At 39.0% G+C, this 12,797-nt stretch overlaps 1 protein-coding gene across 1 annotated transcript; it reads right to left on the bottom strand.

The window, feature by feature from the left end:
* Positions 1-3,374: 3,374 nt before the first annotated feature.
* Positions 3,375-4,545, bottom strand: LOC103715407 (thaumatin-like protein 1b). The gene is made up of 2 exons (XM_039118417.1): positions 4,393-4,545; positions 3,375-4,304 (listed from the first exon to the last, which is right to left on the bottom strand). Exons 1-2 carry the CDS (start codon positions 4,445-4,447, stop codon positions 3,634-3,636), a joined length of 726 nt encoding a protein of 241 aa, XP_038974345.1. The 5' UTR covers positions 4,448-4,545; the 3' UTR covers positions 3,375-3,633.
* Positions 4,546-12,797: the final 8,252 nt, after the last annotated feature.

The following is a 12,797-nucleotide window of genomic DNA, read 5'->3' as shown; positions in this document are numbered from 1 at the left end:
GTGACTGGGATCAAACAGCTCTCCAGCTATGCATGGGGGGATTATTTTGAAACACAGGCTGTTGTAAAGAATGGGACACCTTGAAATACGTTGTCATTTATTTGCTATCATTTTCTTTTTCAGGATATCATAATTTCCTTCACTACGAGATGCTGGTCTGACCATTGTGAATCATCTAAGGGAGCCTTTCTGGTCTCTGTTTGCCAATGATGATTATACTTATATGGGCCAAGTGAAGTAACAAGTTATCAAAGATTCACCTTAAAATCTTATGTAATTAATCCATTACTTTAAATTTTTAAGTTTTCTATATATAAGGAAACTTATGTCTTTTGGGTCTATACTCGTCAACCTGAATTAGAGGTATAGGGCCTTTAAATAAAACTCAAGCCTGGCAAGGAGCTGGAGAAAGCATCTAATCTAAGTGACTTGTTGCATCAGAAAGCGGTTAGGGTCAATTAAGAATGCAAATATCTTGATCTTTTACTAAACATGAAGTTGAAGGGAGGAAAAAGTTTCCCATCTAATTATTTTGCATGAGATGACTTCCTATATTAAGTTTTAGGTGTGTATATAAGTGTTTATATATGCATGCATGTCTAGACATAGATATTGTTAAGCTTGAAAGTATTGACAACTCATTCCTTATTAGCTTAAGCTATTAGAGCCTAGCATCATCAGAAAAATTAATTTCGTCATAAAAAAATTTTGGTAACAAAAAAATCTTCATGCTCCTTATGAAAAGTGCATTGCTAAAGGTAGATGGTGATGATAGAAATATTTTATCAACAAATATAAATTAATTATGATAAAAATATATTCGTCACTAAATGGTAAAGTATTTGGTGAAGATAATTTCCGTCATAAGTAATTGACAAGTTTATCACAATATGAAATTTTTCGTCACTAAAGATTAATCCATTGTGACATAAAAAACTTATCGTCAAAGAGATTATATTGTTGTGACAATATTTTCTATCATAAAAAATAAAACAATTTCATCCATAAAGGATATTTTTTTTTACTAAGATTGAACTATAGTGATGTAAACAAACTCATCATCAAAAGGATTATAGGCTGTGTGACAACATTGTTCATAACAAAAAAGAAAAAAAAAGTGTCATACATTTGATGATGATGCATGCATACATATAAGTCAATATATGGGCGTCCATGTAACAGTTTTAATAAGGTCGGTCCCAATTGGGCAACTAAGAACCATGTATCGATAATTTGAATGGTTGGATATGATTTACAATATCTAATTGCTTACTTTTAAAAAATTATGTGATTTGGAGATTCCTAATCTATACCTTCATCGGTCAAATTGAATAGCTTAAATATATAAACAATGTATACATTTTGACTACTAGATGCATGAGCTTGGGATCTCTTAATTATATGATTTTTTGCTACTAAATAATTTAGAGATAGTAGATTACATCCAGCACCAAGATTGTTTGTCCGAACTCTGGTCTTCCTGTCAGGACCAATCTTATTTGGATTGTTGTGTGGGCACCTACATGCTAGCTTTGCTGTACATATATAGAGAGTAGAGGGAGAATGTGGTAATATCTTGGCTAGATGTAAGATAAAAGATAATATGTTGTAGCAGTTGCGGGTTATCTACGTATGGGTCTTTTTTCCAATCAAACTGTATACTGGTTTGATTGGAAATATATGGAAGCATCGTTTGTCTCGTCGCTGGAAGCAAGGGTGCTCAAGCTTCACAACTTGGCCAAACCTAGCTAGTCTAAAGGGCTGATCAATGACAATTGGCTACAAAATCCAGACAGCCTTCCACTAAAGACAATCCAATCAACATCAAATCCTTCTTTACTCTTCTGCAAGGATCCTACCTCTCCAACACCAGCCGGCCCTAGTGGAATGGTATTCTACTTAAACCTTCTCAGTCAGAAACTGCTGCAACTTCTTTGTTAAGAGTGGCATCTTATCTTATTTTGAAAATCATATGAAAGCTTCCAAATCATAAGAAGGTTGAAATCTTCATTTGACTAGAATGCAATAATAAAATTCTGATAGCTAACAATCTCCAAAAAAGAATTTGGAAGAGGAATTGGTGAATCATTTGTCTTTGTAGTGCAATCACACCGCTTCAAATTGGTTCTAACACAAAAACCCAATATATCTAATCTGGCAGACAATTTTATAGCCGTTGGACAACTTGGGGAATTGCTAATACTACCACCTACAGGACAAACTATTTAGCACATCCTTTTCTTACTATTTCTTCCTATGTAATTGGTTATTTGTTGTTAGGGGCAAGTTAAGTTTTTTTTTTCCTTTTTTTTCTTCTTATTGCTTCCTAAATCACCATTGTAATTTCAGCGTTCCCTTCTCACCCCCTTCTTTTCCTCCTCCTATTGTCCTTTTGAAATTCCTGCATTCCTACTTCTCTCGTTCTCACCGTGTCTCTTATAACATTTTATTGTTTTACCCATCTTACTTCTCTCGTTCCCATGTGTCTCTTATAACATTTTAGTGTTTTAGCCAAAAGGATTATTTTTCCCAAACTCTTTTCTCAAAAAAATTGGAAAAAAAATCTAACCGAATATTCATATTGATATGATGTTATACTATACTTGAAAAAGTCTCTCTTTTCAGGGTGATTTCTAATTTATTATATAAGTCAGCCTGAATAGCAATCTTTGATAATATCAAAAAAGCATATACGGACATAGGCATCACAACTCATGAGTTAAAACAGAAAGAGTGCTTGTCGTGATAATCAGCTCCATACCCAATTCATACAGAGACCAGTATTTGGGTGGGTGGTGTGTGACATTAGCACCGTGCTTGTCGGATCTACACATCATGCTTGTTTGTTTAGCTATATCCTATGACCCAAGAAAGGTCTACAAGCAACCACAAGAAAAGAGCAATTTTAATCTGATTAACATATCAATTATCGTGCCTATCAAAATTTAACCATAAAGATATATGGAACTCTTTTACATTCAACACTAAACTAGATTTTCGAACCTAAAGGCAATTTTGGTGGGCAGATGCAATGGGCCTGAAGATGGAACTCTTTGATGGATGTTATGACATTAGAGGGAGTACAGACGGTTGCGATTGCCATCATACACCTACGTTTAACTTATACCCTCTTATTATTCCTCTCTCCTAATCAAGAGTTTGAACTGATTAGAGCATGCATGCATGCATGCACACACACACATATACATATAAATATATAAATATATACATAAGCACACATATATGCACACATAGAATCTATAGATAACTACAGACAGGTGTTAGTTTTGGAGCATGGAATCGGGTTCGAAAACTGTAGATGACGACTGACATGGGGCGGGAAACCAGAATTTGGCAGTTGCAGCGCACATAAATTATCTAAATTGTCGCAATCCAATTATTGCCCTTCATACAATTTGGGAGGATGCTCTCCCTCAAACGTAAGGAGCAAAAAAGAAGTTTATTTATTTGAAATAAGCATTATTTTGTCGTGCAGGTGGATGACCGCACGACGTGAGAGCCTCAACAAACGATGATTCGGAGAGCATGCTCTCCCTCTCCGGATTTTGGGCTTTATTCTCCTATTATTACTATAGTGTAGATAACAAGGACTCGGTGATGCACCAAACGTTCTTAAGGACAGAAGGTGATGAGGTAATTAGCCCCAGTGCAAGTGAAGAGACTGGTTTTATCATCATAAGCGTAACTGTAAGCCTGAGGGCACTCTTTCTTGAAGAACTCGGAGTAGGTCGTCGGCTTGCATGTTGCCGAGGTGTTATAGGCTCCAGTGCAGCAGTACTTGGGCTGGTTAAATTCCAGGCAAGCGCTCTTGCAGCCGACGACGGAACCGGATACCTTGTCCTGCAGCACTGCCGGGCAAACGGCGTTGATGTTCGCCGAGCATGATGGGGCGGTGCAGCCCGACACGCCCTGTGGAGTGATGGAAACCGGCAAGTTGAAGCCATCGACCAAGCTAATGTCGTAGTTATCCTTCCCACCATCGCCCTTGAGCGTGAACTCGACGAGCGAGGCGGGTGGGGTACCACCTTTGCCGTTGCATGCGACCTGCCCGCTGCCGCAGTCACCGGTCTGGCATGTAAATTTCCCCGACGAGTCGGTGGAGCAACCGGTCCGGCCCCACATCCGGCCGGCCCACGTGGCCGGGGCGTTCATCGATTTGGAGGCCGAGGCGGCGAGCTGGAAGCCCGTCGACGGGAACGCCGGGACGTTGGGGTTGGTCTGCACGCCAGGCCAGATCGTTTTGGCGCAGTTGTTCTTGACGGTGAACGTAGTTGAAAGCCCACCTGAAAAATTTTAGAGGTTAGCCAGATGTTATAAGAAGGGAGACGAAAACAAGGCTCGGAGGCTTTAAAAATGGATCATGAAGCAAACCTTGGACGTAGAGGGCAGCAAAGAAAATGGCAAGGAGAAGCGATGGGTTGGCCATTGAGGACTAGGAAGGCTTGCACTGGATGGATTTCGAATGCAAGAGAGGAGTTGGTGAGAGCGTCTGAGGTTTGTGGGGGTATTCATAGGGGATATTTTTTGACTCCGTAGATGGAACGGGGATGATAAGATGGAGAAGTTTGGCTACGTGCATGGAAGGGAGGCGAAAAGTCCTTGTTTGATTTGTAGAATTCTTTTTCGACTGGTGGAGGTCTTTCCCACCGGCTGCGATTATAAACAGAGAGAGCCCTGGCCTGCTTAGTGGAATTCTTGCTCCGGCTACGTACGTAGCCTGGGGACCTGGATTATGTCGCATTAGGGAAGAGTAAAGGAACCGGAAGTTGCGTTGGGAGAAAAAAGAAGTTTCGTGCGTTCCTAATCTAGCGGGAAGTCCTTGGGTCGGGTGTGTCGTGTCGTATGCGCTTTTGTCACTTACTTGAAAGAGGGAGAACCTTAATGGTTGAGTTCTCATTTGTTTGGTTTTCGACAAAGCATGCCTAAAAACTTGTATTCTTTGGACGATTGATCAATTTTTCTTTTTAGGAGAAGTGGAAGAATAAGAATGCACTATTATCTATTTTATAGATTTATCTATTTTGAATGTTTTACGAAAATAATAGAATAAATTATAAAGATTATCTAAATGAAATTAAATATTATATACTTAAAAATAATCATGTTCCTGTCTTTCACTAAATTGCATCCAATATTTTATGGATTCGAAAATTTTATTAAAGAAAGCCCACCGAGCACTAATTAGAAGGAATAGAGAATTTTGTTCTTGGGGCTTGAAGCCGAAGTCACTTAATGTCGCTACTAGGAGTGATCATAATTATTAAAAACTCCAAGAACTCATTCAACATGTATTGTAGGATCATACGAAGGGTAAAGCTACGACGATCATGGTTTTATTCGAGAGCGAGAATGGGAATAAGCTCATCATTTGCTTGCTTGATAAGCTTAATTAAGTGAACGGGGAAAGTGTGAGAACCATGCGGACATATGTTTAGTCCCATATTGATAGATAGAACTTGAGTACTTATATAGGGTCAAGAAACTTAAATTATTATTCTTCATTGAAATTATATGCTTCTCAAAAAAAAAGGAATCATTTTTTCTATTAACTATGAAATTGTTACACTCAATGCCTCACATTATTTTCAAATCTACAAGTACACCTACGTATAGCATCATCTTAAAATAAAATTTCTCTTGTGTATGCACGTGAGAAGATCAGAAAGAGTAGTCTTCCTTTGTTTGATATATATCCTATCACATCCATCTTAAGGTGGATACATAAGAGTGAAAGTGTGACGAAACTCTTCATACTAATGAAGTCTGTCTGTCCCTTGACTTTGAAAAAAAGAAAAAAAATGAAGTATTGTCTGTGAGGCCATCCACCCAGATCCCTCTATTCTTCCTCATCAATCCATCCTTCCCTCTTTATCCATCCATTAGCCCTTTCTCATTCTCTTTGAGTCCCTTTCTCCTCCTTTGAATCTTGTTCCTCATGAAGGTGTCTGTCTCTCGCGTCTGTCCATGAAGCCTCTTTCCTGCTCCCCAAGTTTCGTGGCTTTAACTCTTTGGTTTTCATGGATGCGATAAGCTATGTGAAAAAAAAAGAAAAAATCACTTCATATAGTCTTCTCTCGTGCGCGCATAAGAGAATTTTGGCTCATCTTTACCATTGGCATTGCTATCATGGTGCCACCTGTGCTATTGTAGGCATTTCAGGTATCACATTCCATAATCCCTAGAGAGGCTCAAGAATTTTTCTCACATGTTAGTTGTGCATTATGTTTAGGCTCACATCAAGATGGCCAACTAGGTCTAGAAATTTAGCAACAAGATGATTGTGGGAGTGAGATTGAAGCTAGTCGGCCTGCTTGAATAAAGTAGAATGGAGGGTATCCGCTCCATGTCAATTTCATGTCCATAAGGCTAGAACAGTAATTTCAACCCTATACTAGTATAATTTTGTGAGATATAAGGGAAGTTTTCTCGAAAACATGAATAGACATTTTTTCTATTTTGAGCTAATCAAGGTTTTGAGGGTTGAGATCATATCCTTTTTGCTTTGGAGCTAAAAAATATATGGAGAGACCTAGTTTTGAATCATAGGCGATCCATATATTGCAAGCAGTTGTGACTTAGTGCACTACAGGAAAAGGGACTTTTAGCGATGCTTTTTTCGGAAAGTTTGGTTTAGCGCTAAACTTTGCCGACACTTTTAAAAAGCGTCGGTAAATCTTGAGAATCAATAATGTTTAAAAAACGTCGTTGAAAGGAAGGACCTACGACGACGCTTATAAGTGTCGTCGGAGGCCAAATCCAATCAAATATCAACCCCCTCTCATCGATGCCTTAGCTCTTATAAGCCTCTCCTCTCCTCTCCTCCTTCCTCTAGCACCGATAATCCACCGCCTCCTCCTGCTCTCTTACCTCCATCTCGAGCCCCGATCTGGAGGCAAGCGAGGAGGAGGAAAGATGACTCCAGGTGTTCAGATCTCTTCCCCTCTCCTTGTTTATTTATTTTTCTTTCTATTTTTGGAAACTTGACTCCAGGTGAAGAGGAGGAGGAAAAGGAGGAGGGAAGATGGTGAGGGGGAAGACGGAGATGAAGCTGATAAGCGTCGCATATTTTTAGTTTAAAGAGGCGAAAGGCTGCTGGCGTTACATCGCTCCCTTGCCCCACTCTCCGCGGCGGCATCCATCTCCTCTTCCCCCTTGCATTTTTTGAACCACCAGAAGGCACCGAATAAGAAGGGCAAGAGAAACAGAGAGAGAGAGACAGGCCATGTCTGCGTCGACCAACCTATGGGTTCTCCTCGGGCTGGGCTTCGCCGGCATCATCCTCATTACGCAGCGGCTGAAGCATGCCATCAAACAGGATTTCGGGGCTGTTCGTCGAGCGGTTCGAGCTCCTCCCTCCCCCTCAGCCCGCCCCCCATCCCTTGACCGGCCTCTCCTTCGCCGTTGCCGACATGCATGTAATCTTATCCTGCCCCTCCCCTTATCCTTCTTACTCCTTGTTCCAATCCTGTTTTCCCTCCCGTTTTAATCTTTGGTTGGTTTTCATCTCTCCGTTCTCTATTGAGTTCTGATTTGGTTTGATATTATGTTCCTTACTGTTCTGACGGATTCATAGTAGAGTTTGTTGTTATGAGGAGACAAGTGGTATAATGAGCTGATAGTATACCTACAGCTGGAGTTTAATCAATTCTTTAGGTGGTATGTAAGACGTTGCAAGATTATTTGGTTGTTGCTTTGAAATAATGTACCGCATACTCGATCTGAATTTTTTTTTTTGTTGTTTTGAACAACAATTCAGCCTTGAAAAGTTTAGACAACTCAATCAGTCCTGCAGCCCACGCTAAGAAATATTATTATTATTAAATCACGCGGTCTCCAGGTTCAGCCAGTGAAGAAAATATTTTTTTTAAAAAAATGGAGGCTAACGCCGATGGTTATAAGTGTCGGCTTTGAGGTTTTTAGGGACGCTTTTAAGCGTTAGCGTCGGAAAAAACTTTTCCCACTCAGGTGTCGGCGACGCTTTGGATAGCGTGGGGCGGGTCTTTACGACGCTTATAAGCGTTGGTAAAGGATGTAAAAAATGTCGGAAAAGACCACTTTTTCTGTAGTGGTGGAGCTCAACGTTCTTCCCCTTCATTTTGTATGCTATTATACCTTGCATCTTAATATATTGGGTTAAAACCTCCTATCTCCTCCCTCTTTTCTTAAAAAAATTATGAGGTGATCCACTCTTCATGTTGCAGAACAAGTGTGTCCCGCTCAATTACGGGCTGTCTCGTAAGAAACTGGAGCTCTCTAGCTCGGCCCAAAATGGTGTTAGTCCAAGAAACAAAAATTTGAATATAAAGTCTACATGAGAAACCCAATGCTAGGAGCTATTATGTAGCCATCAGTTCGTAGGGTTGCATTTAATATCAGAGCTATCAGTCCGATGGTTGAATGTTGGGTTTATGGTTCTATGACGTTTCTCTTTGAAATTTCAAATGACTTTTTGATTTTCTTAATACTTAATGCATAGAGGTGCAAACTTGTTCCATTATCCATGCTGCATAATCATTATATCATGTACGATGAAGCATCTTATTATTTTGATTAAAGATTTTGACTTTGTAAAAGAGTTCTCCTTTGATCTTCTTGCTCAGATTTATTTGCTTGATTTCCGATAGGTAAAGATCGTTTATGTGGATTTTCCTTGTGCTACCTTGTTACCTCAAACTTGGCGTTCAATCTACTAGTTTTGACATAGGAGCTAGCTTAGGTGGTTATTGAATCTAGTGTTCATTACATCATGCTCAAAATACCAAGAAGACAAGTGCAACAAATTCAATGGTGTTTGTCATACCCAGAAGCTTCGAGATGTGATGCATCTCAAGCAAAGATAAGCAGAAGGTAATCCACTTTCATCATTTTTATGAAGGAGCAACTAGTAAAGGGGCTTTCCCCATCATGATGTGAAGGCCAAGATGACGGTCATTTTTCTATGTTCATGTTCATCCCTATGTTTTCTAATTGTCAACAAATAGGACATATGTCTTTTTGGGGATAATGTTAAGTGTAAACAAATCTAACCCAGATCTCTTGTATCAAAAAAAGAGATTTTACTAACCCTGCCAATCCTCATGAAGTGGGGATTTTTAACATATTCATTTTGGTTTCTTTCTTAAACTATCACCAGACATGGATAATTCAGTAGTTTAAGTCATGTGACATGCCGATCATGTAGAGAATTACAGGCACAATTTACACGGCGATCATTGGATTATCTAGGGCAAGAAAGAATGAACCTACTCGAAGCAGCGACCATAAATAGCCCCCTTCTAATATCTGCTTCCAAGTTCAATTCACATGGAGACTAGGTTTTGGGTGGGCGAGATGCAAATAGCACTGCTTGTGGGTGGTATAAATCTACAAATGCATGGATGTATGCCTGGCTTTTCCTCGGGACTTAAGCAAAAGGTCAAGAAACAATCGCAAGAAAAGAAATGCTTTCTTATATTTGACATATGAATTATTGTGTCTAGCTATTACCGAGAAAGATAAAAATTTTCTCAATATTTCACTAAATTTTCAAATGTATAGACAATAATTGATCGAGAAGGATCACTAAATTTGATGTGGCCCACTTTGACCATTATGTGCATTTAGGAGAATCACCAAACTGATGTGAATCACTATGGCAACTACGAGTATCCAAAAGGATCATCAAACTCGATGTGAAATTCTTTGGCCACTATAGATATCTAAGAGGGTCACTAAACTCGATGTGGAATACTTTGGCTACTACGAGCAGAACTAGTTCAGAAGCGAGATCTACCACGTCAAAAAGCCAAGTCGAATGCCAAACTTTTGGATGCCATAATTTGATTATAAGATGCCCGATTGAGATGATCTTCTTTTTTAAAATTGGGTATATTTTCGAGATCTACAACTTTTGGCCGACATCTAGAAAGTTGAATTGGGCCAATATTTTAACATTCAGACTCTGAAATGTTCTGGTCAAATCAAACTTTTCTTTTCGGATAAGACTTTGATTGGGCGTAGCTCTCTATCTGAAAAGAATTAGATAGAGCAATAGAAAGCGGAGTTGATGTAGAAATGAAAATCTTTCTAAAAAATTTTAGCCTTTTTTAGAATATTTTTATTAATCATATTTATTTTAGGATATCTAATCCTATTCGAACTAGAAGAGGAATCCAACTTAAATTGTGAAAGGAGGGACCTCACTAGTATTATAAATAGAGGCTATGTAGCTAATTAATTTAAGAAGTATGAAAGATCAATGAAAGAAAGTGAGACTTAAAGCCCTTCTTTCAATATTCCTCCATTTTCTTTTAGTTTTCTTTAGAGAGATTTAAGTTGAATAGGTTAAAAAAAAAAAATTCTCTCTGATTGAATCAATGATGCTGGATATATCCAATACATGTGAAGAAAAGCTTGGATGAATCATACAAAGCATTGATGGTTGCGATTTCCATAGCTAAGTATAGACACGTGTCTTCTTGGAGATCTGCATAGGTAGTTCATTGACTTGTATGTTTTTGGGATTCCATAGGCTCTTCTACAACAACATTGATCTGGGTTACAAGCGTCAAAGCCTACAATGCCCCTAGCATCGCCGTCTACAACTCCGCTATAGGCACTGGTTGTTGAATATTTTTATGAGGAAAGCTTGGGTTTGTTGGATTCCAAAGGTCGGAGAAGAGGTGTTAAGAGAGGCTGAGGTCCATGGAGAGTATTTATACAGGATACTACTTGACTATATGGTTAGAGGGTGAGTCTTGACATGACCATGCAATTGCCCTGTTGTATGGAAAGGCTACGTATATCTCTACAATTGCAAAAACCTTGTGCGCTAGGCCATCCTTATTGACTTTGTAGTCATTGGATAGGGTTGGGGGAAGAAGATGAAGAAGATGGGGTACGCGTGCATTGAAGGGATGAGAGACTTCCAGGTTCGAGACGTTGCGTTGTGGACTTTTTTTCGCTTCATCAATACGGAGATGTCCAGGTGGTTCCCACTGTCCTTAAGAATAGATCGCGCCCCTCGGAGATTGAATCTCGGTGTAGCAGGTAATGGCGGCCTATCCTCCAGGATACAACAACTGGATCACTCCAAGCGCACACTCGCAGATGCAGTGATCTTGTCGAACAGCCCAGAAGCGCTCAGAACAGAGGAGAGTATCCTCTCGGAAACAGAACAGAGGAGAGTATCCTCTCGGGAACAGAACAGAGGAACAGTGAGAGAGAGAGGCTTTTTGATTGATTAACTCTATCGGATCTGATAGGGTTTAAAAAGAAATGAAGAGGCGTATTTAAAAGACATATCGTTTTACGAAAGAGGTGCGACGTTTTAAAGACGCGACGTTTTATCAAAACAATTCAAAAAATAAAACGGCAAAAAGAAACCTGACTCAGGGTCCCCCTGCGCGTGATAATCGCAACGCGCCCGGTTAAACGTTTCCGGATCGGATTCGCCAATTTTGGCTTGGACCTCCATTGGGCTAATGCGCGCGTGGGCTACTTGCGGTGGAATTCTTTGTCCCCATTTGCAGCCATCGCATGGATTTGGACTAAATTGTTCTGCTTTTTTATGAATTCCAAAGTCATCCCAAGGACTAGACTAATTAGCAAGAAGTGTTGGCTTGTGGAAAGTAATAATCAGTTATAAAATTTGTTGTTATGATGCATACTTTCTGCAATAATAAAACAAAAAGCTTCAGGTGCTCATTTTCATGTGCACAAACACCTGCTTAGATTCTTTAATGCTGTTTTGCATCACAACATTTTTGTTAGAAGACACCAATCCCCTAATGCCGTATAGGAGGAACTCATATGCATGAAACTGGAGCCTAAAACTTTTTCACGTCCTCGGATCTTCCCTTCTTGAATATGTCCTTCTCCCCCATCCGATGTCCTTCAAAAGATAATTTTTTCCTGAAGGAAGAGAAAAAGAAAGACTCACTCATAATTATCGTAATTTTAATTTTGTAAGATGCGCAGTCCAAAAATTGGATCCAGAATTTTTTTATTACCAAAAATAAAGAAAGGTGTGACTGCCGAGACAAGCGCTGGTTCACTCCTTTAAGAGACATGAATCAAGCAAATATAAAAGCACAATTATTAGTTAACTCAAATAATAAAATATCTTTAGTTGGATTAGTCTAAAGACAACAACCACACCTCATCTTATGTGAATCAAAGGTACCCAAGAATTAGCAGGGGGAATGCACATGGACCTCTTCTTATTTTTGAGGTGCAGTAATCCTCTTCCTAGTTTTAAAGATCTTAAATCGGAATTTTTCGGCGTAGCAATGAATTTCATTCCAAGAATTATAGTAGTAAAGAGAAATTTGTAATGTACCAAAAAAAAGGGAGAAATTTGTAGAAATTTTATATATTTTCCATATTTCAATTGTTTTATGAAATAAAAATGTGGACATGATTTACAACAAATTATAATTATGATTTTAAATTTGTCAAGTTCATTTTTCTTTTCACTAAATTATTCCCATTGCTAAGTAACTCATAAAAAAAATCCTCACCCAAACCAATGTAGCTATTAGGCTACTGATTGTTACGATCTCTTAGACGCCCAAGAAGAAGCATACAAGACAAGTCCAAGTTATGAGCCCATGCATGAAATCTATCCCATGAATTTTAATATTTGAATGTCCAATTGGTAGATGGGCCTATAGTTAAGTCACTCTTAGAAACTTGGGATAATTGAGAGTTGTTATGATGACTATCCTGAGAGTTGTTCGTCATTGATGTCACATGGGAGCATGCATCTATACTATATAACTAAGCCATTTAATGAA

The sequence above is a fragment of the Phoenix dactylifera genome, unplaced genomic scaffold (genome assembly GCF_009389715.1).
Source record: "Phoenix dactylifera cultivar Barhee BC4 unplaced genomic scaffold, palm_55x_up_171113_PBpolish2nd_filt_p 000346F, whole genome shotgun sequence".
Taxonomy (NCBI): Eukaryota; Viridiplantae; Streptophyta; class Magnoliopsida; order Arecales; family Arecaceae; genus Phoenix; species Phoenix dactylifera.
Note: the sequence above shows the minus strand (reverse complement) of the source record. Positions and strands in the feature narration are given on the sequence as shown.